The sequence below is a fragment of the Meriones unguiculatus genome, chromosome 8, assembly GCF_030254825.1.
Source record: "Meriones unguiculatus strain TT.TT164.6M chromosome 8, Bangor_MerUng_6.1, whole genome shotgun sequence".
In the NCBI taxonomy this organism is placed as follows: domain Eukaryota; kingdom Metazoa; phylum Chordata; class Mammalia; order Rodentia; family Muridae; genus Meriones; species Meriones unguiculatus.
Genome location: NC_083356.1, coordinates 61,949,981 through 61,977,646, shown reverse-complemented (window position 1 = coordinate 61,977,646; position 27,666 = coordinate 61,949,981). Strand labels below are relative to the sequence as shown.

Below are 27,666 nucleotides of genomic sequence, written 5' to 3'. Positions count from 1 at the left end.
TCTGTAGGGCAGAGGCTTTCAGAGGCCCTCTGTGGTAGGTTCCTAGGTTGTTTCCTGGTTTCTTCTTTTTCTGATGTCCATCCTCTTTGCCTTTCCGGATGGGGATTGGACATTTTAGTTAGGGTCCTCTCTCTTGCTTAGTTTCTTTAGATGCACAGGTTTTAGTGGGTTTGTCCTATGTTGTATGTCTATATGAGTGAGTATATACCATGTGTGTCTTTCTGCTTCTGGGACAACTCACTCAGGATGATCCTTTCCAGATCCCACCATTTACCTGCAAATTTCAAGATTTCCTTATTTTTCATTGCTGAGTAATATTCCATTGTGTAGATGTACCACAATTTCTAAATCCATTCTTCAGTTGAGGGGCATCTGGGTTGTTTCCAGCTTCTGGCTATTACAAATAAAGCTGCTACAAACATGGTTGAGCAAATGTCCTTTTTGTGTACTTGGGCCTCTTTTGGATATATGCCCAGGAGTGGTATGGCTGGATCTTGAGGAAGCGCTATTCCTAGTTGTCTTAGAAAGCGCCAGTTTGATTTCCAGAGTGGTTGTACAAGTTTACATTCCTACCAGCAGTGGAGAAGGGTTCCCCTTTCTCCACAACCTCTCCAGCATGTGTTGTCACTTGAGTTTTTGATCTTGGCCATTCTGATGGGTGTAAGGTGAAATCTCAGGGTTGTTTTGATTTGCATTTCCCTAATGGCTAATGAGGTTGAGCATTTCTTTAAGTGCTTCTCTGCCATTCGATATTCCTCTACAGAGAATTCTCTGTTTAGCTCTGTTCCCCATTTTTTAAGTGGATTACTTGGTTTGCTGCTTTTCGGCTTCTTTAGTTCTTTATATATACTGGATATGAGTCCTTTGTCAGATAAAGGGTTGGTGAAGATTCTTTCCCAATCTGTAGGCAGTCGCTTTGTTTTGATGACGGTGTCCTTTCCTTTGCAGAAGCTTTTCAGTTTCATGAGGTCCCATTTATTGACCTTATTGTTGCTCTTAGAGCCTGTGCTGTTGGAAGTTTTCTCCTGTACCAATGAGTTCTAGGGTATTTCCCACTTTTTTTTCAAGCCGATTTAATGTGTTGGGTTTTATGTTGAGGTCTTTGATCCACTTGGACTTCCAGTTTTGTGCAGGGTGATAAGTATGGATCTATTTTCATTTTTCTACATGTAGACATCAAGTTGGACCAGCACCATTTGTTGAAGATGCTATCTTTTTTTCCATTGAATGGTTTTGGCGTCTTTGTCAAAGATCAGGTGTCCATAAGTGTGTGGGTTTATTTCTGGGTCCTCTGTTCGGTTCCATTGATCCACCATTCTGTTTCTATGCCAGTACCATGCAGTTTTTAAAACTGTTGCTCTATAGTACAACTTAAGATCAGGGATGAAGATACCTCCAGAAGATCTTTTATTGTAGAGGATTGTTTTAGCAATTCTGGGTTTCTTGTTATTCCATATGAAGTTGAGAATTTTTCTTTCCAGGTCTGTAAAGAATTGTGTTGGTAATTTGATTGGCATTGCATTGAATCTGTAGATTGCTTTTGGTAAGATGTCCATTTTTACCATGTTAATCTTGCCAAGCCATGAGCATGGGAGATCTTTCCATCTTCTCATATCTTCTTCTGATTCTTTCTTTAGAGATTTGAAATTTTTTTCATACAAGTCTTTGACTTCCTTGGTTAGGGTTACTCCGAGGCACCTTATGTCATTTGTGGCTATTGTGAAGGGTGTTATTTCCCTAATTTCTTTCTCAGCCCTTTTGTCTTTTGTATACAGGAGGGCTACTGATTTTTTTGAGTTAATTTTGTATCCGGCCACTTTGCTGAAGGTGTTTATCAGCTGTAGGAGTTCCCTGGTAGAGTTTTTGGGGTCACTCACGTATACTATCATATCATCTTCAAATAGTGATAATTTGACTTCTTCCTTTCCAATTTCTATCCCCTTGATCTCCTTCAACTGTCTTATTGCTCTAGCAAGGACTTCCAGAACTATGTTGAAGAGATATGGAGAGAGTGGGCAGCCTTGTCTTGTCCCTGATTTCAGTGGGATTGCTTTAAGTTTCTCTCCGTTCAGTTTGATGTTGGCTATAGGCTTGCTGTATATCGCCTTTACTATGTTTAGATATGTGCCTTGTATCCCTGATCTCTCCAATACTTTAAACATGAATGTATGTTGGATTTTGTTAAATGCTTTTCCAGCATCTAGGGAAATCATCATGTGGTTTTTTTCTTTCAGTTTGTTAATACGGTGGATCACATTGATGGATTTCCGTATATTGATCCTGCATACCTGGGATGAAGCCTACTTGGTCATAGTGGATAATATCTTTGATGTGTTCTTGGATTCGGTTTGCAAGTATTTTATTAAGTATTTTTGCATCAATGTTCATAAGGGAGATTGGCCTGAAATTCTCTTTCTTTGTTGAGTTTTTGTGAGGTTTAGGTACCAAGGTGACTGTGGCTTCATAGAATGAGTTTGGTAATGTTCCTTCTGTTTCTATTTTGTGGAATAGTTTGAAGAGAATTGGTGTTAGCTCTTCTTTGAAGGTCTTGTAGAATTCTGCGCTGAAGCCATCTGGTCCTGGGCTTTTTTTGGATGGGAGACTTTTGATGACCACTTCTATTTCTTTGGGGGATATAGGACTATTTAGTTGATTTACCTGGTCCTGATTCAGCTTTGGTAAGTCAAATCAATCAAGAAAATTGTCCGTCCATTTAGATTTTCAAATTTTGTGGCATATAGACTTTTAAGTAAGTCCTAATGATTGTTTGGATTTCCTCAGTGTCTGTAGTTATATCCCCCTTTTCATTTCTGATTTTGTTGATTTGGGTGGTGTCTCTCTGCCTTTTAGTTAGCTTGGCTAAGGGTTTGTTGATCTTGTTGATTTCCTCAAAGAACCAGCTCTTGGTCTCATTGATTTTTTTGAATTGTTTTATTTGTTTCCAATTGATTGATTTCAGCCCTGAGTTTGATTATTTCCAGCCGTCTACTCCTTCTTGGTGTGTCTGCTTCTTGTTTTTCTAGGGTTTTTAAGTGAGCCATTAAGTTGCTTGAATGAGCTGTCTCGAATTTCTTCTTGAAGGCACTTAGTGCTATGAACTTTCCTCTTAGCACTGCTTTCATTGTGTCCCACAAGTTTGGGTATGTTGTGTCTTCATTTTCATTGATTTCTAGAAAGACTTTAATTTCTTTATTTCTTCCCTGACCCAGCTGTCTTTTAGTAACAAGTTGTTCAGTTTCCATGTGTGTGTAGGCTTTTTGCTATTTCTGTTATTGTTGAGGTCCAGCTTTATTCCATGGTGATCAGACAAGATACAGGGGATTATTTCAATCTCCTTGTATCTGTTGAGGCTTGCTTTGTGACCCACTATAGTTTATTTTGGAGAAGGTTCCATGAGGTGCTGAGAAGAAGGTAAATTCTTATGTGTTTGGGTGTAAAGTTCTGTAAACGTCTGTTAGGTCCATTTGATTCATGACCTCTGTCAGAGACATTGTTTCTTTGTTTAATTTCTGTTTTGTTGACCTGTCCTTTGTTGAGAGTGGGGTGTTGAAGTCTCCCACTATTAATGTGTGGGGGTCTATGTGTGGTTTAAGTTTTATGAATGTTTCTTTAACAAATGTGGGTGCTCTTTTATTTGGGGCATAGATGTTGAGGATTGTGATATCTTCTTGGTGGAATTTTCCCTTGATGAGTATGAAGTGTCCTTCCCCATCTCTTTTTATTAATTTTGGTTGAAAGTCTATTTTATGAGATATTAGAATGGCTACTCCTGCTTGCTTCTTGGCTCTGTTTGCTTGGAAAGTCGTCTTCCAACCCTTTACCCTCAGGTAATGTCTATCTTTGTGTCTTAGGTGTGTTTCTTGTATGCAACAGATTGCTGGGTTTAGTTTACGTATCCATTCTGTTAATCTGTGTCTTTTTATTGGAGAGTTGAGTCCATTGATGTTGAGAGAGATTAATGACCAGTGGCTGTTAGATCCTTTGATTTTGATGTTGGCTGTGGTCATCAGGTTGTGTGCTTGGTTGCTTTTTGTTTTACTGAAGTGAGGTTATTTATTTCCTGTGTTGTCTTGAATATAGCTAGTTTTCCTGGGTTGTATTTTTCCTTCTAGTATCTTCTGTAATGCTGGATTTGTTTGTAGATATTGTTGAAATTTGTTTTTGTCATTGAATATCTTGTTTTCTCCATCTATGAGGACTGAGAGTTTTGCGGGGTATAGTAGCCTGGGCTGACATCTGTGTTCTCTTAGGGTCTGCATGATATCCGTCCAGGCCCTTCTGGCTTTCATAGTCTCTGTTGAAAAGTCAGGTGTGATTCTAATGGGTTTGCCATTATATGTTACTTGGCCTTTTTCCCTTGCAGCTTTTAGTATTTTTTCTTTGTTCTGTATACTTACTGTTTTGATTATTATGTGGCGGGAGGATTTTCTTTTCTGGTCAAATTTGTTGGGTGTTCTGTAGGCCTCATGTATTCTAATTGGCCTCTCCTTTAGCTTGGGGAAATTTTCTTCAATGATTTTGTTGAAAATATTTTCTGGGCCTTGGAGAAGGGAGTCTTCTTTTTCCTCTATACCTATTATTCTTAGGTTTTGTCTTTTCATATTGTCTTGGATTTCTTGGACGGTCTGTGTCAGGAATTTTTCGGATTTAACATTTTCTTTGACAGATACATCGATTTCTTCCATTGTATCTTCTACACCTGAGATTCTTTCTTCCATCTCTTGTAGTCTGTTGGTTATGCTTACCTCTGTAGTTCCTGTTTTCTTCTCTAGATTCTTCCTTTCCATTATTTCTTCCATTTGTGTTTTCTTTAATTTTTCCAATTCTATCTTCAGGTCTTGAGTTGTTTTGTTTACTTCCTTCACCTGTCTGATTGTACTTTCCTGTTTTTCTTTTAGTTCCTTCAACTCTGTTTCTTTTATTTCATTCAGTGCTTTAAGCATTTCCTTTCTAAAGGCCATAAACTGTTTGGCTGCAGCTTCCTCTATTTCTTTACGGATGGCAATATTCTGTTTGAGTTTATCTTCTTCTATGTCTTTACGTATCTTATTTGTTTCCTCTGTTATCATCTTCATGAGCATAATTGTTAGGTCATCTTCTTGGATTTCAGTTATGCTGGGGTGTCCAGGGCTACTTGCCCCTGGGTAACTGGGTTCTGGAGATGCCATATTGCTCTGTCTTTTGTTGCTTGAGCTTTTTACGCTGGCTTCTACCCATTGTGTTATCTTAGGTGTTTGGGGTTATTTTCTGGTGGTTCCTGGGGATCCTGTGGTGGAGAGAATCCCCTTTGCAGAAAGCTGTTTTTTCCTGAAGGATGTCTTCTCAGCTTTTTGGGTATAGTCCCTGGATGGCTGGTGTTTTTTCAGGAGTTGCTCACCACAGGGATATAGACCTGAGTGGTAACTGTGGTCTTTGTTAGTCGAGAGGGTTCTCCTCTCACCCAGGGAAGTCCTGAGGGCAGCTGCCCTGTTTCTGGGTTTCTTGTTGTAAATTTAATGATCAGCTGCTGTGACCCAGTTGGACATCAGGCGCGCCTCAACTGTTTGTGCCTGTGTCTGCGCCTCGGTCCCACTAGACTGCTAGACTTTTTCTAGGGAAGGATTGGGTGATTTAAGTCAGTATAGTTTCCTTCCTTCCCTGTGGATTCTCTGGAGACACGACTCCCAGTGTCTTTTTTTGCCCTGGTGCACACTGCTCAGTGTCTGCCAGCTGGCTGGCCGCAGAAACTGCCTGTTCCTGGAGCACAGCTGAGTGGTGGCAGCTCAGTCTTTGTCAGCTGTCTGGTGCGCAGAAACTACCTGTGTCTGCCTTTGCAGCCTTTTGGAGCCTGGGTGCGTCCCTAAGCTGGGTAATTTTCCGGGGACCTTTTCAGGCTGGGGGTGTCGGCTGAGTGCTCTGAGATCAGACCAGCAGTTTCCCTCCCTGTGTGTTTGCACGGGACAGTGAAACTCATTCGCTGGTGCCCTGGTGCCCACAGTTCTATCTCAGGCGGCGAATCAGGCGCGCAGGCAGGCAGGGCTCTGTGCCGGAGCCTGGGTTCCGGGCTCTGGCTCCTGGCTGGCTCCTGGGGTGCCTGTGGACCCTGAGTCTTTTCCAGGGGATGTCTGGGTGACCTAAGGCCGGTCCCAATCATTTCCTGTACCCTGGGGTTATCTCTCGACTGAAAATTCCAGCCTCTGATAGTGTGGTGTCCAAGGTTCAGTCTGGGACCGTGACCAGAGACACTGGCTTGTGGCTCTGGGCTGGGGCTGGCGGTCTGGAGCCAAGCGTCTGGTGGAACCGGGATCTCTTCAGCGGTTTAGCCAGGTGAGTTAAAAGCTGATTGAATCCCCCACTGTGGGGTATCCTCTCACCTGGGAAACACGATGACTGTGTTTTATGGCCGCGAGTTCTGATTACTGGTCACTGTGCTGATCCTGCTGCTGCTGCTCAGAATGAGAGTCCTCCTGGCGCCGCCATCTTGCCCCTCCCCTCTGATTTCTGGTTTTATCTCACCAAAATCCGCTAAGATACAAGAAATGATTTTGACTTTTTAAAAAAGTTTAATCCTTTTTTCATGGCCTAAAAATGTGATCTCCTTTACAAAAAGTTCTTTATTTCCAGCCAAATAGTGTTTGGAGAATGCACTAGATATATAGACAAGAGAAGTCAAAAACAAAAACAAAAACCAAAAACCAAAGTAAGCCTACCTCCTTTGCCTCTGTGTACATGTGTGCGGATGTGAATGTTGTAGGGTGGAGAATGCAGACGGAGGTGAGGCCAGTATTTGATATTTTACATTTCTCTTTTTTAGATATTTTCTTTGTAGAGGACAATGTGATTGGTTAAATTTTAAAAATATCTTTTACTTTCTTAATGTTTGAGATTCTTCTGAAGTAGTCATCCTTCAGATGTCCTAGCACCCACTGGTGCACTGGTATTTCATGGCAGTTCAGCCATGAAGTGATGGCTGAGTGATGGCACCTCAGCCCCACTGTTCTGCTAGACTTTTTCTAGGGAAGGATTGGGTGATTTAAGTCAGTATAGTTTCCTTCCTTCCCTGTGGATTCTCTGGAGACACGGACTTACCATTAAGAATGCATCAGAAGATGGATATGGCTCAGTGATAGAGTGCTTGCCTCAGGACCATGATGTTCTAAGTTAGAGTCCATAGTACTAAAGGGAAAAAATGACAAGAAAAGCTCATAGTATACCTTTCAGAGCTATCTTTAACTCTACCATTGTGTCAGTGACATAAATATAATTACAAGTGCCTGCAACTATCTTCTCTCCTTTTCTCTTAGTGAGCATGGAGAAGGATGAGGTAGCTTCTTAGAATGACAGCTTGGTAACTTAGAATATGGCTGAATAGAGGATTATTCAGAGCCTAATAGGAATCACCGGTGTCTGAGACAGCTGAAGAAGGGAAATAATAATAGATCATAGTTCTTGGTTAAGAAGACTATGAGTTTTGAGACTTCTGGGTTTTGGCACAGAACACCTGAAGACCATCAGGGAAGAGTTAGAACACGGCTGGGAATGGCTCAGTGGCTAAAAGTGGCTACTGTGCAGGCCCAAGGACAAGAGTTTGGGTTCTGTACCTATGCAGCAAGCCTGGTCCTGTCCTGCACAGGCCTGTGAATCAGCAAAGAACTGCTTTTGTTCCTCAGCCCGAAGTAGAGCATAGTTTCCCCCTGTCCAAGACACATGGTCCTCATCAAACTGACACTTGAGACTTCCTGCCATGCATACTGACATTTTAACTCTGTGTCTGTTAGACTCTCTTCTGGTCTCCCTTGCATTTATTCCAACTCTGTGCCACTACCTTTAGCAGAGGTCGTGTGAACCCTTAACCTTCCTTAACATTTCTGTAACCATTCTGTAACCTATAAATATAATTATGTGAAGTATAAAAGCAAGAAAGATTGGAATAAAAGAATCTATGCCAGCCAATGGCCATAAGCAGGAAGTGAAACCAGGACTACTTGGTTAATTTAAAGCCTATGAAATTAACATAGCTTATAAATTATTGCTGTTCAATAAATTCTGACATAGTGGGTAGACACTGTATTTGTCTATGCTTTTATATCACTTATCACAGCAACACTTTGACAGGTTTTCTTTCAATTTACTCAATAAAATTTCAGTTTGACAAGTTACATTTGGGTAGAGAGATAGAGAGAGGTGGAGTCGGGGGTGAGGGAGGTAGATATCACACACACACACACACACACACACACACACACACACACACACGAGACAGAGAGGCAGTGCATAGTGCAGTATACACAGCAGGGGTGCTGGGTCCCTCCCTCTCACTCTCAGCGTCACTTCTTATAGCAGGGTCTCTCTGTGAACCTGCAACTTGCAGTTTTCATTTCAAGAGTGACCATGATGAGTCAGTGTGTCTGCCATCTTTGTGTTTGAGGGCACACCTCTTTTTATTGTACCAGGTCAAGAGATTAGATTTGGTGTCGTTGATAATCTTGTGTATATATTCAAATGTGTAATTGGCACAATAATTGTTGTGCCCAATAGTTGTGCCTTGCAGATATGACTTACTCAGGTAAACAAAATGTGCAGTCATTCTGATTTGAAACTTACACTCTGAGTAGAATGACTTAAGTAAAAAAAAAAAAAAATGCTCATTTATAATTTACATTCATTCAAATCTAGGCACAGTCTGAAAGTTGTCAAAATAGTAACAGGATAACCAGAATAGGCCTGGCTTGCTTTCTTCATGTACTGAAGAAAATCAGATAAACAACAGAGAAGCCAGGTATATTTTGGTGAGTTTTTTTTTCAAAGCACAACAGTAGTCATCAGAGAAGAGTGTAATGACTCAGCCTTAGAAAGGCCCAAGTTTAAACCTGATTTTACAATCTCCTAGACACTAGTCTGCTTTAGCCTATATATGTGGCTGTAACCAGAAATGGCATGGCAATGTTTAGAGGGAACATGCATAGTCTTGCTGCTTAACCCAGGGATATCAGATAAAGCATATTTCTGATTTTCGCTCTGTGTTTCAGCAGCCTCTTAAAAGGATTATAGTGACCTGCTTGAAAGCCTTAATCTTCAAGGATATATGCCACTGAAAGCCTTGATATTTGAGGTTGTGTGAAAATCCACCCTATCAATATTGAGGGGCTCACTTATAGATTGTTATCCATTTACCTATAAATTCTGCCTATTGTGAGACAAAGGTACCTGGCCATGGGTAATGCTGTGGTTGTGTCTCTCTGGATTCTACGTCTCTTGGTGATGTCCCTTCCATCCTCATTTTCCTCTGATACAGTGTTAGTCAGAGAAGAAAGCACCAAAGGACCCGTGATGTGAATGTAGCCCTGTCATAGCACTTGCAACTGTAACACAAGCAATATTTATAGTTTCTTGCCGATTTTTCTCTCTCCCTGTTCTTTAAAATTCACAACAAAATTTATACCCCTTGATCTTATTCGCCAGCTCCTTGCTTAGTGCCTGGCATACACTAGTCATGTAGTCAGTATTGTCTGAATTCATAAAAATAACAAGTTAGTTTCAGTGGTTATTTTCCCATCTGTATATACATTGGAATTTTATGCTCTGAATTAATTTTTATGGTAAATTACAGCTTCAAGTTTGTCTATAAATACTGAATATAGTGTCATTACTTTAGTGGAATAAATATTGTGCTGATATCTGAGTTTTAGAAAAAAAAACTATTTGTAATGTTTTCTAGTTTCTGTAGTCTAAATATGCCTGTGATTTCAAGCTAACCCACATTACTTCATGGAATGTGGACTTGGGACTTCTGACTTGCTGAATGGTACTGAAACTGCTTAATACCCTAGCTAAAAATTGCTCTAGTTCTATTTTTATCAAAACACATGCTTTTAAAGGGTTGGAGATTCATTGAGACCATGCTATCAAGTAAAATGATGAATTAAAACAAATATTTGAGCTCAATGTAGTAGTAGTTATTCTGTGTGATGTCCACACTGGTGTGGTGATCAGCTAACTTTCCTTTAAGTTTTCATTATGTTCCCATACTACAACTCCTCCTCCAACTCCTCCTCCTCATCATTTGAGTTCCTTGATCTTTAGCTTCCTTCCCCCCTCCCCCGCCCATTTTAAGAGTGCTAATCATAGCAGCACTTTCAGAGTACATAGTAAGTTAGTTTTGGTGTTAGCTTCCGCTTATTCACACTTTGTTCCTTAAAAGACCTAATAATGCTATGGGCTTTTACAGCTAATTTGCTTAATTTCATGACTGCACTGAAGTGGCTGATAAATGAGCTGACTTAAAACAATGTAAATTTGGTAAATTTAAAGCCAGTGAAATTAACATAGGTTAGACTGTCATTATGTCCTATTTTTTTTTGTTTTCTGACTTTTATTCTCTGAAATATTTTAATTTATATTTAATAACTTAATTTTATAAAGTTTACCGTTTTAAAGGGGAATATGAATTTGTGTCACTACATCTTCCTTCCTTCCTTCCTTCCTTCCTTCCTCCCTCCCTCCCTCCCTCCCTCCCTCCCTCCCTTCCTTCCTTCCTTTTCTCGATCTTTTCCTTCCTCCCTCCCTTCCTTCATTTCTCTCTCTTACTCTTTCTACTTCCCCTGCTCCCTCCATCTCTTTGTTTTCCTCCCCCTTTCTTTCTCTTTCTTTCTTTCTTTCTTTCTTTCTTTCTTTCTTTCTTTCTTTCTTTCTTTCTTTCTTTCTTTTCTTTCTTTCTGAAAATTATAGATTTGTATACACTATTTTTTACTGACACTCATCATCTAACTACCCTTTTCTACCCTTCCCTGACTCCCACACCATTTCCTTATTTCCTTCCCAATTGTCTCCTCTTACTTTCACTCAGTCTCTCCTTTGCTCTTTCTTTTTTCCAATGCCATCACCTTCTTCTTTAAAAAATGTTTTTTGAGAAGGGTCTCATGCAGTTCAGGTTGGGCTCAAACTTGATACGTAGTCAAGGCTTGCCTTGAATTTCTGATCCTCTATCTTTCATCTTCTAAGTGCTGAGATTATAGGGGTGTAGCACCCCTCAGCTTCAGGTTACTTTTTCACATAAGTTGCTTTTGGAGTGTTTTATATTAAGGATACTTTCTGTCTTTTTCCATTAAATTGGCTGTGGTTCTTTCAAGAGACCATCCTGAATATATATTAGTTCTGGATCCTTTTTGCAGAGGTTAATATAGGTAGATAACAGCGGTTAGATAATTTCCTTGCATATTCATTTATTTCATTGTTAATTATCAAGAAAAAGATTTTATTCTTTAATGCCTTGGTTGTGACTTATTCTATTATAGTTTAATTTTAGAGTCCTTTTACAGATTACCATTGTAATAGAAATAGTAATTTGTTTAAGACAGAAATGTTGATATGCAGATTTTATTTGTTGGGGTTGAAGATTTAGGTCAGTGAAAGAGCATTTACCTATCAAGTGTGTTGGTTTGGTTCCCAGCAACAGGTTTTTATTTATTTTTAAAGAACTTCCTGCTTAAAAGATGTCTGCAACTATCTTCATTTGTCACAGTTTACATCAAAAGTGGTCATATCTTGGTTATCATTTGACTTTTAAAATTGATTGGTGCATTTGGATATATTTATGTTTATTGTCTATTCACATCAATCATAGAAAATGAAATTTGAACTGTGGAGTTTGTTTATAGAAATTGAGCAGAATCACAGTGTTTTTGTTAAAAAATACTTATTTACAAAATAAAATTGGCATACATATTGACATTATTGATGAGTAACTTATTTGGGAATTGGTGAAACATAAATACTGGTTTATAATATCAAATACCTTATGTTTCTTTCAGGATTGCTTTAAGTGACTTCAGGCTTGCAGGCGTTTAGATTTTAGCAGTCTGTGACTTACATGGTCTCCTTATGCTAGTAGATGATAGTGTCTTTGTTTCCAAAAATGATAGTAAATTCAGTAGTGAATAAAAGAATGCATTTCCATGTAAGGAAAGAACTAAAATCATAATCCTGATGAACAATTACAATGCTATGTGATGCAAACTATCTGAATAATATGAACTGGTTTAATGGGACATTAAGCCAACCGTAAATGATACAAAACATTTTTATTTCAGTAAAAATACCAGCTTGGGTACAGGGATGGATAATTATCTGTCTTACGAACTCATTTCTGCTTTATTGTTAATTACTAAGTAGAGAAGGCTTTCTTTTACTATAATCATTAATTTTTTTGTAAGTCATTTAAATGCGAAAAAAATGTCTAGAAACAAGGAGTCTTTATGTGAGTCAGTGTAAGCATATAGTCAGCACTCATTTGAAATGTGATTGCTTTGCATTTCATGAACAAATATCTTTAATTATTTATAGATTTTTTAATTAATCAAAATATTTTTGAGGTTGAGGAGAAGGATTTTCTGGTTACATAGCACTAATTTCCTTATTGAAATTTGAAAATAAAATTTCAATTACCAATCAGGCATTGGATGGGTATCATTATGGTTGGAAAGAAGGGAACAAGGGACATTGCTGTCTAATGGGTATGAAATTCAAGTTTATAAGAAAAAAATTCAAATTCTATTTGGGAACAATTTGAATATAGATAATATTACTGAAGTGTGATTTAAAAGTTGTTGGGATTTTTTCCATAATAAAAATCAAATATATCTTGTATTTTTGTGGGAATAGTTTTTGTTTATTCACATTTGTTGTATCAGGTACTTTGGCTATATTCACTCCCCTCCACTGTCTCTTTTTATTCTCTGTTTCCTATAGCTCCTCTACCACAATCGTACCTTGCCTGCCTGTCTATCTGTTGGTCTGTTGGTTGTCCATCTATATCTATCCGTATATCTATCTGTCTATCATCCATGTCTGTCTATCTGTTTATATGTATCTTCTGTCTCTATCCTCTGTCTGTCTATCAATCTGCCATCTATATCTGTCTGTCTGTCATCCATATTCTCACTTTTCCCCTTCTTCCCTCCTGCCCCCTCTCATGCCTCTCCACTGCATTAGCATCTGTTTCTCCCTTCTCTCTATCTCTAAATCTAGTGTCAGCATATGAGAGAATGCTGTGGTATTTTTCTTTCTGCATCTGGCTGTTTCACAGCATAGAGATCTCTTGCTGCATTTGTTTTTTTGTATTCTTTGTTGGTGAATAAAATCCAGTTGGGTACATTTACTACATCTTTTTTATCTATTAATCTCTTGATGAAAGTCTAGGTTATCTATTGTGAATAGCACAAAAATATAGATATGAAGGTAAAAAAATCAAATATAACAAATTATGATCGATTAATAGGTTTTATTGAAATTAGTAGTGTTCTTGGGTTTGTTTTAGTCATTAGTAGCTACTTAAAAGAAATAAAACTCTTTAAAATGATATAGTTATATATAAAGAAGGATAGTTTGTGGTAGAGTATTTTACCCTAATATTAAGAGTTAATTACTGGAAATGTACTCTGTAACAGGTACTTTAAGAATTATTTATGTTTTTAAAAACAATACAAGAAAATAAGTATTATTTATATCTAACCTATGTTACAGAAACTGAGTTCTGTAGATATGAATGGTCTGCACCTAGCTGAAGGTTTTACTGTTCTGTTTTATTATACTATTTAAAATTGATTAACTTCAAAATTCATTTTCTATTTAGCATGTCATACTTCAAACTAAATAAAAATAATTATAAATACAAACAAATAATTTTAATTTTGATATGGTTTTTCTGTCAGTGTACTTTCACTATAATCATTTTTAAAAAGTTAAAAGAGAATAAATTATTTAATTTATAATACAATTAGACTTTATTTTAACTTAAGAAGTGCAACCATCTTTTGTTGGCTTGAATTTTCTCTCCTTTATTTTTGAGGGAGACTAATTTATTTTTTCTGTGTTATTATGTGCAGGTTATGTGGGTGTGTAATTTGTGCCGAAAACAACAAGAAATCCTCACTAAATCAGGAGCATGGTTTTATAATAGTGGGTCCAATACACCACAGCAACCTGATCAAAAGGTTCTTCAAGGGCTTCGAAATGAGGAGGCACCTCAGGAGAAAAAAGCAAAACTACATGAGCAGACCCAGTTTCAAGGACCCCCAGGTGACTTATCTGTACCTGCAGTGGAGAAAGGTCGATCTCATGGGCTCACAAGACAGGATTCTATTAAAAATGGTTCAGGAGTGAAGCACCAGATTGCCAGTGACATGCCTTCAGACAGGTAAACATTGTTTAATCTCAAGGTAAAATTTGTTTGTGTGTGAGTTTGAATGATGTATCATGTACATCATTCAGAGGAGGACAACTTTGTGGAGTTGGTTCTCTACCTTTTTGTGGGTTCCGGAGGTTGAACTCGGGTCCTGAGGCTTGTGTAGCATATGCCTTGACCTGCTGAGCTGTCTTGTTGACCCAAGTGTGGTATTCATAATATTCTTTCCAGGCAGAAAAAAATATATGTGAAATGTTTAACTAGCAGTGAGTTAATTAAATGCTATTATCCATTTTTTTGTAAGTGCTTTATGTGATGTTCAGAATTTGAGTTACGACTGGTTTTTAAAGTATTTTATGTTTGATATGGGGACGATTATAAGATAGGTTTCCCAAACTAAAGAAGTGAATTTAAACAGGACAGCTTTTGTTGCTGTTGTTTTAAGTGATGGCCTTCCTACCGGGTTTGTCAGCTTTTCACTGTGGTCTTTCTTTAGTAAAGGCAAAGGCTATTGCTTGTGGTTAGTAGGCATTTTCGTATTTTCTTTTTTATTAGTTAAGTTAATTAAGTTGTTTACTTTACATCTGGATCACCGTTTTCCCTTCCTTCTCTCTTTCTAGTCCCTCCCTCTCACCTCCCTTGCCTGCTCCATCTACCCCTCCTCCATTTTTCCTCAGAAAAGGGGAGGCCTCCAGGGATATCAGCCAGCCTTGGCACATCAAGTTGCTGTAAGACTTGGCACATCTTCTGTTGAGGTTAGACTAGGAAGTCCAGTTAGGGGAAAGGGATCCAAAGGCAGGCAATGTAGTCAGAGACAGCCTCTGCTTTTGCTTTAGGAGTCCCACCTGAAGACCTACCTGCACAACTGTAATATGCATGTGCAGAGAGCAGGTCGGTCCCATATATGCTGGTTGGTGGCTAGTCTGTGTGACCCACGATGGGCCTAGATTTGTTGATTCTGTAGGTTTTCTTGTGGTGTTCTTGACCCCACTGGCTTCTGCAGTCCTTCCTCCCCTCTTCCATAGGAGTTCCTAAGCTCTTCCTAATGTTTGGCCGTGAGTCTCTGTATCTGGTTCCATCCATTGCTGGGTGAAGCCTTTGTGATGAAGCCTAGCCTAGGCTAGGCTTCTGTCTACAAGTATAGCAGAATATATTAATAGTGTGTCTCATGGCATGGGTCTCAAGCTGGGCCGGTCATTCTGCTCCATCTTTTATCCCTGCACATCTTGTAAGCAGGACAAATTGTGGGTCTAAGGTTTTATGGCTGGGTCAGTGTCTCAATCCATCCATTGGGAGTTTTGCTTGGTTACAGAATTGGGTGGTTCAGGTTCTACAGCCCACTACTAGGAGTCTTAGCTAGTGTTGCCCTTATAGTTTCCTGGGAGTTTCTATTGTCCTAGGTTTTTAGTTCATGCCAGAGATTTCTCCCTCCCCCCACCATCAGTTGTCCTTCCCAGTACTCTCTCCCTCTGTCCTCCACCCACCTCATTTTTCCTGTTCCCATCCTTCCCCTCCCTCAGTCCAGATATCTATTTTATTTTCTCTTCTCAGTGAAAGACAAGTGCCACCCCCTGCTTGGGTCCTCCTTGTTTCTTAGCTTCTTTGGGTCTGTAGGTTGGTTATTCTATACTTTTTGGCTAATATCCATTTATAAGTGAGTAAATACCATGTTTATCTTTCTGGGTCTGGGATACCTCACTCAGGATGATTTTTCTAATTTCATCCATTTGCCTGCAAATTGCATGATGTCTTTGTTTTAAATGGCTGAGTAATACTCCATTGTGTAAATGTACCACATTTTCTTTATCTATTCTTAGGTTGAGGGACATCTAGGTTGTTTCCACTTCCTGGCTATTATAAATAAAGCTGCTATGAATATAGTTGAGCAAGTGTCCTTGTGGTATTGTGGCGGGTCTTTTGGGTATATCCCCAGGAGTAGTATAGCTGGGCTTCAAGGTAGATCTATTCCCAGTTTTCTGAGAAACTGCCAAATTGATTTCCGAAGTGTTTATACAAGCTTGTACTCCTACTAGCCATGGAGGAGTATACGTTTTCTTTGGTGAGCAGTACATACTATGTACTTTTACACTATTTTCTTTTAGGTTTACTTTTTATTCAGTGTTAATGTTACAGAGTTCTTACACTGTCGAACCATGCCCGAGAACCCAAAGAAATCAATGGTGCAATGGACAGCTGCATTCACCCAGACAGTGTATTAAAACTTGATTCATGTGTGTTTTGATAATTTCATAATCTTAAAAAATTATAACAAGGGCTTGAGATCAGGGACTGGTGAAGGGGCTGTCGGCGCCTTGTCTGGCCACGAAAGTGGCAAAAAGAAGCCCCTGAAACAGCCCAAGAAGCAGGCCAAGGAGATGGATGAGGAGGATAAGGCTTTCAGGCAGAAACAGAAAGAGGAGCAGAAGAAACTCAAGGAGCTGAAAGCCAAGGCTGCGGGGAAGGGGCCCCTGGCCACAGGTGGAATTAAGAAATCTGGCAAAAAGTAAGCTATTCCTCGTATCTGAGGTAATGGTGATCCTCTTCCATTCCTATTTAAACATCTGGATCCCCTGCCATAACATCTTTGCCACCTACAGCTAGAACTGTTATCCTGGAGCCTATTGTATATTGTAATAAACTTTTGTAGTAAAACAAAACAAAAAAAATTATAACAAGACTTGGAATTTACGTCTGCTGCAGGTCTTCAGCATCCCAATATAGTATGTGATTAAACAAACCTCTTCACATGTCTCAGTTCACTTCTTAAATCATTATCCCAAACAGAATTTGTGTGTGTGTGCGTGTAGGTGTGTGGATGGGGTAAAACATACTATAAGGGAAGTACATGGCTTAATGTGATTACTTGTTAAGGTTTCTGGTGCCTAAGTAAGCTTTCAGTTTACTGAAGAATTTCAAACTTCTAGTTGCCCAACCTCCTCCCTGCTGGCACAGATCATGCCAACATTGCTGCCCAGAAGTGGCGTGCAGTCTTGTCAGAAGATCCTAGCCGACACCTCCTGCTTCCCTCACTGCTGCACTCATCCACTAAACTCCGGGCTGTTCTCAGGGTGGGAGAGTGTCCCCCATTATCTGTTCAGTGCCCCCATTACGCTTGTCAGTAGTGAGCAGTCTGAACTGTATTTGGCAAAAGGATTCATTTACAGAGAGAAACTTAGGCACTGCCATCATGTAGTCATAAGCCAATGCAGAGTATCTGCACTGAACCACTTCAACCAAACTGAGATCCACCAATAGGGAACAGATGGGGTAGTCTTGTTTCTTTGGATACTTTTTTTATTCAGATAGTGCTTCTTCTGTTCCCTATTAAGGCCTTGCTTTGACTTGGAGTAAGTACTTTGACAGCATATTGTGTGGTGAAATAGCCTAAATGAGGCATTGGAATTGTGAGATGCCCTCTGAATTTGCTAGCTCCTACATGGAACCAGAGAGCCTTTGATCTAAAGGGCAGCCATTGTGAGAGGTGCCACTTTTGGTGCTGCTCAAGCCTCCTAATCAGATTTAAATTGAAGTACTGTGGATGGAGTGTGGTTTCTGCTCAGGTGGGGAGGAGTTCACTGACCTGTCTTAACAGTTCAAAACAACAGGAGCAAAACCTCACCCAGCATCCTCAAGTTGTTCACGATTATTGCATGGTGTCTAGAAAGAATTCCCATGTGTGCTGCAGTTGAAGGTGTTGGGTATTCTGTGGATGCATTCATTGTTGCAGCCAGCTCTGGTGTCCACCTTGGGAGTATGTTAGTGGTGTTCACTTGAAGAGGCAGGGGATAGCGAGAAATGTGGCACTTACGTTGTTAGTAACTGCAATTTAACTTCTCAGTGGCCCTTTAAAAGGTTACTGCTAACTTTCTTTCCACTTAATGAAATAGTCTGGCAATTACCTACTTTTACACTAAATTTTAAAAGTGCTATATATTCCTTTTTAAGCTATATGCATTACGAATGTTTTCTTTTGAAATTTCTTGAAATATAATTTTATTATATACAGTGTCATGAACAGGGTTTCACTGTGTAGCTCAAGCTGGCCTGGAGCTTATTATGTAGTCAAGCCTTGCTTTAAATTCCTTATTCTCTCACCTTAGCCTCCCACGTGCTGGCATTTGCCACTATACCCATCTTATCTACCTTCTGATGAACAAAATTTTAATTTTGATGCTCTCTGATTTTCTGTTGATTAGTACTTCCTAAGAAAATCATTGATTCTAAGAAATCGTTGCCTATCCTAGAGTCAAAAAGTTTTCCTCTATTCCTTTTAGAAGCTTTGTCTTTAGCCTGAATCAGAGGCAAAACCTAGAGTATTATCTTTTGTGGTACTGGGAATTGAACAAAAATGTCTCATGCATGCAAAGTCCACAGAGCTATCTCCAAATACTTTCATCTAAACTTTCTTCTAGAGATTTTATACTCTCAGAATTTACTTGTAGACATGATCCATTTTAATTTTTTTTTTTTTAGTCTATGGACGCTTTTTATTTATGTTTTACATCTCTAGAAAAAAAAATCCCAGGATTTCCTCTCCTGTGTGTTTTCATCTTGCTTCTTCATGGTCCATGATGGCAGCTGAGGTTGTCAGTACAAACCAAACTGACAGGATGGGAGCAGCTTGTTCTGCCATTTTTGTAGGTCTTTGAGTTGCACATCACATCTAGGGCTGATCACGCCACACTTGTTCAACCTGCCTGTGAGGTTCACAGCAATTTTCCCAGCTCTGTGGTCATCAGTGATCCCAAACTCCCCAATGTAACTGTGCTTCACCGTCACAGTTAGGGACCGAATGATGACTTTGGAGCATGGTCTGAGGAGGACCTGGCGTTTGCCTCTCTTCTCAGCATTGTTGATTGATATTCTTGAGAGCATCTGCCAGGATGGTGCAGAAAGATGGTGGAAAGAGCTTGGTTAAAATTTTGTGATTAAATGTTATTTCATTTAAAATTCAAGTAATTGTTGAAGAGGAAAGGCCTTATAACTGCTTTTTAATTTCATTTCCAGCACTTGTAGGTTTTTTTCTTTTTCCAGCACTTGCATTCCTTTTGTTGTTGTTGTTGTTACATACTTATTTGTTTAAATTGAAAAGTCAAAATGATCTGCAGTATTTTTAGTATACATTGTATTTGATATAGTATATATACATTTGTATGAGCTATATCACATATCTTATTTTTCTGTTGAGAAGATTTGAAGGCTACTCTTAGCAGTTTTCAAATGTACAATTTTTAAAATTAATTGTAGCCATCATGATGTACAGTGCACTATTTGATCATTATTTATTAATTACATATTAGAGTTCAGTGTGATGTGTGTAGGTGTGTAGACAGCATATGCTTCTTTCTTTTTTTGTACTTTTCCTTTGTGGCTAAGTAAGTAGACTAGAAATATGCTTGAGTCCTTGACTATTATTTTCCGTTTGTCAGTTGTAGATTCTTGCTCTTTGGTTATCATAAAGCTTACAAAAATGGTATTTTAATTATAATCTATTTTGAAATGATAGCAATATTTTATGATCATAAAGAGAAGAAAATAACTTTTCTTCTCTTTATGTTAATAAAGGGTGAAATATGTTAATAAAACATTTTTTAACCTGGATTCTGTTATTCTCATTTTGATATATTATTATTATTATTATTATTATTATTATTTTTGATACAGGGTTTCTCTGTGTAGCCCTGGCTGTCTTGTAACGTACTCTGTAGACCAGGCTGGCCTTGAATTCAGAAATCTGTCTGCCTCTGCCTCCTGAGTGCTGGGATTAAAGGCTTGAGACAACACTTCCCAGCTTCATTTTTTAATTATCATTTATTCCAATTTATTCAATTTGTATTCCAGCCCCCTCCCATGTCTTCTCACAATCCCACCCTTCCTCCTCTCTCCTCCCAATCCCCAACTCCCTCCCTCTTCCCCTTATACCTCTTCCCTAGTCCACTGATAGGGGATGTCCTCCTCCCCTTCTATTTGACTGGTTGCATTGTCTTCCTCTGTGACCTGGCAAGGCTGCACCCCAGAGGGTGGTGATCAAAGAGCCTGTCACAATTCAAGCCAGAGACAGCCCCTGCTCCCCTTACTAGGAAATGCACATGAGACTGAGTATGGCCTACATCTGAGCTGGAGTTTTAGGTCCTCTCCATGCATGGTCCTTAGCTGGGGTATCAGTCTCTGCAGGTCCCCCAGGGCTCATTAATTTTTTTTTTTTTTTTTTTTGGCTCTGTTGGTCAACTTGTGAAGCTCCTGTGCCTTCTAGGTCTTTCTATCTCCCCCTTCTTCTATAAGATTCCCTGAACTCTGCCCAAAGTTTGACTATCAGTCTCAGCCTCTGCTTTGATATCTTGATCAGTAGAGTCTTTCAGAGGCCCTTTGTGGTAGGATCCTGTCCTGCTCCCTGTCTTCTTCTGCTTCCGATGTCCATCATATTTTTCCTTCTGAATGATGATTGAGCATCTTCCCTAGGGTCTTTTTTGTTTAGATTCTTTAGGAGTATAGATTTTAGTATGTTTATCCTTTATTACATGTCTGATAACTACTTATGAGTGAGTATATGCCGTTTGTGTCTTTGTTGTTTCTGGATTACCTTACTCAAGATGATCTTTTCTAGTTTCCAACATTTGCCTGCAAATTTCATAATTTCTTTGTTTTTAATTGCTGAGTAGTATTCCATTGTGTAAATGTACTACAATTTTTGTATCCATTCCTCCATTGAGGGGCATCTAGGTTGTTTCCAGCTTCTGGCTATTATGAATAGAGGTGCTACGAACATGGTTGAGCAAATGTCCTTGTTGTATAGTTGAGCGTATTTTGGATATGTGCTTAGGAGTGGTATAGCTGGATCTTGAGGTAGTACTATTCCTAATTTTCTGAGAAAGCACCAGATTGATTTCCAAAGTAGTTGTACAAGTTTACATTCCCACCATCAGTGCAGTAGGGTTCCCCTTTCTCCACATCCTCTCTAGCATGTATTGTCTCTTGAGTTTTTTTTTTATTTTAGCCTTTCTGATGGATGTAAGGTGAAATCTCAGGTCATTTTGATTTGCATCTCCCTGATCACTAAGGACAATGAACATTTCTTTAAGTGTTTCTCTGCCATTTGATATTCCTCTATTGAGAATTCTCTGTTTAGCTCTGTATCCTATATTTTAATTGGGTTGCTTGGTTTGTTGGTGTTTAACTTCTTGAGTTCTTTATTTTTCTGGATATTAGCCCTTTGTCAGATACAGGGTTGGTGAAAATCTTTTTCCAGTCTGTAGGCTGTCTGTCGTTTGTTTTTTTTTCTGATGACAGTGTCTTTTGCTTTACAGAAGCTTTTCAGTTTCATGAGGTCCCATTTAGTGATTGTTGCTCTTCAAGCCTGTGCTGTTGGTGTTCTGTTTAGGAAGTTGTCTCCTATGCCAATGAGTTCCAGGCTCGTCCCCACTTTTTCTTCTAACAGGTTTAGTGTGTCTGGTTATATGTTGAGGTCTTTGATCCACTTAGACTTTAGTTTTGTGCAGGGTGATAAATATGGGCTTATTTGCATTTCTCTACATGCAGACATCCAGTTAGACCAGCATCATTTGTTGAAGATGCTGTCTTTTTTCCATTGTATGGTTTTGGCTTCTTTGTCAAAAATCAGGTGTCCATAGGTGTGTGGATCAAAAACTTAAGATCAAAAACTCAAGAGACAGTACATGCTGGAGAGGATGTGGAGAAAGGGGAACCCTACTGCACTGATGGTGGGAATGTAAACTTGAACAACTACTTTGGAAATCAATCTGGTGCTTTCTCAGAAAATTAGGAATAGTACTACCTCAAGATCCAGCTATACCACTCCTAGGCACATATCCAAAATATGCTGTCTTCTGTCTTCTGGGTCTTCTGTTCGATTCCATTGATCCTCCACAGTGCTTCTCTGCCAGTACCATGTAGTTTTCATTACTGTTGCGCTATTGTACAGCTTGAGATCAGGAATAAAGATAACTCCTAAAGATCTGTTATTGTAGAGGATTGTTTTATCAATTCTGGGTTTTGTTTTTGTTTTTGTTTTTTCATATGAAACTAAGAATTGTTCTTTCAAGGTCAGTAAGGAATTGTGTTGGTATTTTGATGGGAATTACATTGAATCTGTAGATTGCTTTTGGTAGGATGGCCATTTTTAACTATGTTAATTCTTCCAATCCATTAGCATGGAAGATCTTTCCGTCTTCTGATACCTTCTTCAATTTCTTTCATCAGAGACTTGAAGTTTTTTTCATACAGGTCTTTCACTTGCCTGGTTAGACTCACCCCAAGGGACTTTATGTTACTGTGGCTCTTGTAAAAGGTGTTGAGAGCCCTTTTGTCTTTCGTACACAGCAGGGCTACTGACTTTTTTTGTGTTAATTTTGTATCCTGCCACTTTGCTGAAGGTGTTTATCAGCTGGAGGAGTTCTCTGGTTGAATTTTTGGGGTTGCTCATATATACTATCATATCATCTGCAAATAGTGACACTTTGACTTCTTCCTTTCCGATTTGTATCTGCTTGATCTCCTTTAGTTGTCTTATTGCTCTGGCTAGGACTTCAAGTACTACGTTGAAGAGGTATGGAGAGAGTGGGCAGCCTTGTCTTGTCCCTGATTTCAGTGGGATTGATTTAAGTTTCTCTCTGTTGAGTTTGATGTTGGCTATAAGCTTGCTGTATATTGCCTATAGTAGGTTTAGCCATGTGTTTTGTATCCCTGATCTCTCCAAAACTTTAGACATGAATGGATGTTGGATTTTGTCAAATGCTTTTTTGACATCTAAGGAGATGATCATGTGCTTTTTTTTTTTTTCTTTCTTTTGTTTGTTTATGTGATTGCTTACATTGATGGATTTCTGTATATTGAACCACTCCTTCCTGCCTGGGATAAAGCCTACTTGGTCATGGTAGATGATATCTTTCATGTGTTCTTGTATTCGGTTTGCAAGTATTTTATTGAGTGTTTTGTGTCAATGTTCATAAGAGAGATAGGTCTGAAGTTTTTTTTTTGTGGGGGGTGTCTCTGTGTGGTTTAGGTATCAAGGTTACTGTGGCCTCATAGAATGAGTTTGGTAATGTTCTGTTTCTATTTTCTGGAATAGTTTGAAGAGTATTGGCGTTAACCCCTCTTTGAAGGTATGGTAGAATTCACCACTGAAACCATCAGGTCCTGGGATTTATTTTTATTTATTTATTTACTTATTCATTCATTCATTCATTTATTTATTTTTGGATGGGAGACTTTTGATGACTGCTTCTATTTCCTTAGGGGATATAGGTTTATTTAATATATATACTTGATCTTGGTTTAATTTTGGTAAATGGAATCTATCAAGAAAATTGTTCGTTTAATTTAGATTTTCAATTTTTTTTGGCATATAGGCTTTTGTAGTAAGATCCAATGATTGTTTGGATTTCCTCAGTGTCTGTCTTTATATCCTTTTTTTTTTTTTTTGTTCTCATTTTGCTGATTTGGATAGTTTCTCTCTTACTTTTAGTTAGTTTGGCTAAGGGTTTGTCTAATTTGTTGATTTTCTCAAAGATCCAGTTTTTGGTTTTTTTGATTCTTTGAATTGTTTTGTTTCTAATTTGTTGATTTCAGCCCTGAGTTTCATTATTTCCAACCTCCTACTCCTCCTGGTGTGTCTGCTTCTTTTTTTGGTAGGGCTTTCAGGTGTGCCGTTAAGTTGGTTGTATGAGATGTCTCAAACCTCTTTCTGAAGGCAATTTGTGGTACAGTTTCCTCTTGGCATTGCATTCATTGTGTCCCATAAGTTTGGGTAAAGTTGTGCCTTCATTTTCATTGAATTTTAGGAAGTCTCTAATTTATTTTTTTATTTCTTCCCTGATCTAGCTGTCATTGAGTAGAGAATTGTTTAGTTTCCATACATGTGTAGGCTTTTTGTTATTTCTGTTGTTGTTGAGGTCTAGTTTTAGGCCATGGTAGTCTGATAGGATACAAGGGATTATTTCAGTCTTCTTATAACCATTGAGGCTTGCTTTGTGCCTGACTATATGGTCAAATTTGGAGAAGGTTTCATGGGGTGCTGAGAAGAAAGTATATATTTTTTGAGTTTGGGCGAAAGGTTCTGCAGACATTTATTAGGTCCATTTGATTTAGGACCTCTGTGTTAGTGTTTGCCTATTTAGTTTCTGTCTTGATGATCTTTCCCTTGGTGAGAGTGGAGTGTTGAAGTCTTCTACTATTAAAGTGTTGGGATCGATGTGTGACTTGAGCTTTAATAATGTTTTATTTACGAATGCAGGTGCTTTTGTATTTGGGGCATAGATGTTCAGGATTGTGATGTCCTCATGGTGAATATTTCCTTTGATGGAAATAAAGTCTCACTCCTCATCTTTTTTGATTAATTTTGTTTGAAAATCTGTTTTATTAGATATTAGGATAGCTACCCCAGCTTGTTTTTTTTTTCTATGTCTTTTTGCTTGAAAAACCTTTTCCAGCCCTTTACTCTGAGGTAGTGTTCATCTTTGTTGCAGAAGTATGTTTCTTGGATTCAGCAGAATGTTGGATCCTGTTTCCGCAACCATTCTGTTAGTCTGTCTTTTTATTGGATAGTTGATTTCATTGATGTTGGTTGATAGTAGTGACCAATGAATGTTAGTTCCTTTTATTGTGGAGCTAGTGATGATAGTGTGTTTGTGTGCTTGTTTTCTTTTGATTTTTTTTTTTGTGAGTTTATTTATGTACTGTGTTTTCTTGACTGTAGTTGATTTCAGGAGATTGACAGTTTCCTCTAGTATCTTCTGTAGGGCTGGGTTGCTGTGTAGATATTGTTTAAGTTTAGTTTTGTCATGGGATATTTTGTTTTCTCCATCTATGTTGATTGAAAATTTTGCTGGGTATAGTAGTCTGGTTTGACAGCTGTGTTATCTTAGGGTCTACATGACATCTGTCCAGGCCCTTCTGGCTTTCATGGTTTCTGTTGATAAGTATGGTGTTATTTTGATAGGTCTACCTTTGTATGTTACTTGGTCTTTTCCTCTTGCTGCTTTTAATATTTTTTCTTTGTTCTGTAGATTTAGTGTTTTGTCTGTTATGTGATGTGAGGAGTTTCTTTTCTGGTCTAGTCTATTTGGTGCTCTGTAGGCCTCTTTTATGTTAGTGGACATCTCTTCCTTTAAGTTGAGAAGATTTTCTTAAAAATATTTCCTGGACCTTGGAGCCTGGAATCTTTCTTTTCCATCTATTTCTATTATTCTTAGATTTCATTTATTCATGACATCCTTGATTTCTTGGATGTTTTGTGGTTGGGACTTTTCTGATTTTGTTTTTTCTCCAAGTGGTATATCAATTTCTGCAGTTTTATCTTCAACACCTGAAATTCTCTCTTCTGTCTCTTGTATTCTGTTGGTGATGCTTACCTTTGTGTTTCCTGATCTTTCTCTATGTTCTCCAGCTCCAGGGTTTTCTCTGTTTGTGTTTTTTCATTGATTCTAATTCTGTTTTCATTCTTTGCAGCATTTCTTTCTTCTGTTTGAATATGGGTTCCCTTGCCTTTCCATGATGGCATCTATTTTTTTTATTTGTTTCCTGTTCATGTGCTTCTATTTGTGTGGCTGTATTTGTCTGTATTTCTTTGAAAGTTTTGTTTGTTTTCTCTTTATATGCCTCTATTAACTTGATAAGCATAGCTTTACAATCATTTTCCTGTGTTTCCAATGAATTAAAATATCCATTGATTATTTTTTTGGATTGCTGGTGAAACCATGACGTCCTGATTTATATTGGATATGATTTTAGGCCTTCCTGTAGGCATCTGATGGCCAGTAGCTTTTGCTATTTGTTCCTGGAGCTTGTGCTGCAGACTGGGTCTGTCTGTCTCTGGAGTGTGGAGTTTTCTTCAAGATGATGAGAGAGGTCCTCTGGTTTGAGAGTGAGTTGGTGTTTCTGATGCAGCTAAGCGGGGAAGGTTGCCAGTGCTAGTGCATAAGCATGCAAGTGCAGGAATGTGAGTGTGGAGGTGCGCCTGCCTGGTAGGGTGAGGTGTAAGGGAGGAGCACAAGTGCAGGTTGTGTGCAGGTGCACCTTGCTTGGGTACAGTGGGTGTGAGCAGGTGCCATGAATGGCTCAGTGGCCCACAGGCCTGTCAAGGTATTTTGCTTCAAGAGCTCAGATAGGCCTGAAGTGCACCATCTTGGTTCCAGGAATAGCTTGCCTAGACTCCATGGGTAGAGCCACAGTACAGGGCCTCAGTGTTGAGAAGGCTATCCCAGAGATCCCCATGTGGCCCACAGTGGAGGCTGTGGGTGAGATGGATCCGATATTTGGCTGCTAGTATAGAAAGACCCTGATCTGGGGCTCTGTATGCACTCTCTCGCAGAAGCACTCACTTGCAGGCGTGTGTAGAAAGTGCAGTGAACTCACTAGCAGGTGTATCTGGTAATCTAAGAGAGCCCACAGTTTTCTGCTCTCAGATTTGGGTCCTTTGTTTGGCCATTAGAGTAAGGAGGTGCCCCATACCTGGGTGATGCAGTCTTCTTAGCTGCTGCAGAAACGACCACCTCTGTAGGGGCAAGCAGAGCAAGGGATGTGCAGTGGAAAGTGCAGGGGTCAGTAGTTCACCACTCTCAGGCCCCAGAGATATTCACCAGGGTCTGGATCCAATCTGTCCCAGCTCACGGGTTGTCCCCTCTAGCCCGGGAAGCTGCAAAATTGATGCTCTGGCTTCAGCCACCCATTCACTCACCAGATTTGGAATTTCAGATCTTCTGCCCTTCAGAAACAGTGCATACTGGTCGTCGCCATCTTGGAGCCAGAGTTACGTTTGTCACATTCAGGACATCTCATTTCTTTCTTGTCTTGTAAGGTTCCTGATGAGAAGTCTGCTGTCAGGTAACAGGTTAATGAATTGGTTCCTGCTAGCCCCTTTCTGTCTTGAGGATCTCCTATCTTCCATATTTGAGAGTATGATTATATCTTGGGGTAGATGCAGATAATCTGAATCTAGCTATTGACCTTTGATCTCCCTGTCCCTGTATACTTTTTGGGGGTAGGTCTAACTTTTCTTTTTCTTTTTTTTCAAATAAACTTTCTTCTTCCCCCTTTTGAGAACATCTAGTCTCCCTTTAACCACAATAACCAAAATATTTACCCTTTGAACGCTGTCTCAAAACTACTGTCAGCTTATTCTCATTTCTTTTTCCTTTTTCCGTCTCCATCTCTGTGTTCTTGAATAGAGTGTCTTTGAGTTCGTTTGTTCTTGTTTACTCAGATTTGTCTTGATATTAATGTCCTTTTGGGTTAGTTTGGTGTGTGAATAGCTGTTCAAATTGAGGAATATTTGATCTGGGGAGATAACCGCTGGGGTTTTAGTGCAATTTGTTCCACCTTGAGTTTGCTACATGTCATTTTTCTAGTTTCATTGAAATTTTATTTGGCATCAGAATGTTTAAGATACTGTAAAATTGGATAAAAGTAAGTTTTTCATCATAATCAGATTTTCAGCAGTAGTGCTTTTAACATATTAGGAGATGTATGTGTTTATAAAGTGCTGACAATTG

General features: G+C 38.9%; 2 protein-coding genes across 28 annotated transcripts in view; both read left to right on the top strand.

Moving 5' to 3' along the window:
* Rims2 (regulating synaptic membrane exocytosis 2) overlaps nucleotides 1–27,666 on the top strand; it is a 522,675-nt gene that overhangs the window by 144,565 nt on the left and 350,444 nt on the right. For 26 of the 27 annotated variants that reach the window (XM_060389550.1, XM_060389547.1, XM_060389526.1 and 23 more), the window contains one exon: nucleotides 13,863–14,173. In XM_060389550.1, coding sequence (XP_060245533.1) covers nucleotides 13,863–14,173 — 311 coding nt within the window. Of the gene's footprint in view, nucleotides 1–13,862; nucleotides 14,174–17,769; nucleotides 17,794–27,666 lie in introns of all 27 variants that reach the window. The other variant, XM_060389567.1, reaches the window with a different exon arrangement.
* LOC110559804 (translation machinery-associated protein 7-like) lies at nucleotides 16,381–16,668 on the top strand (the record flags this gene model as incomplete). The annotated part of the gene is made up of 1 exon (XM_060390272.1): nucleotides 16,381–16,668. A coding segment is annotated over one exon (288 nt), but the record flags the coding sequence as incomplete, so codon positions are not given.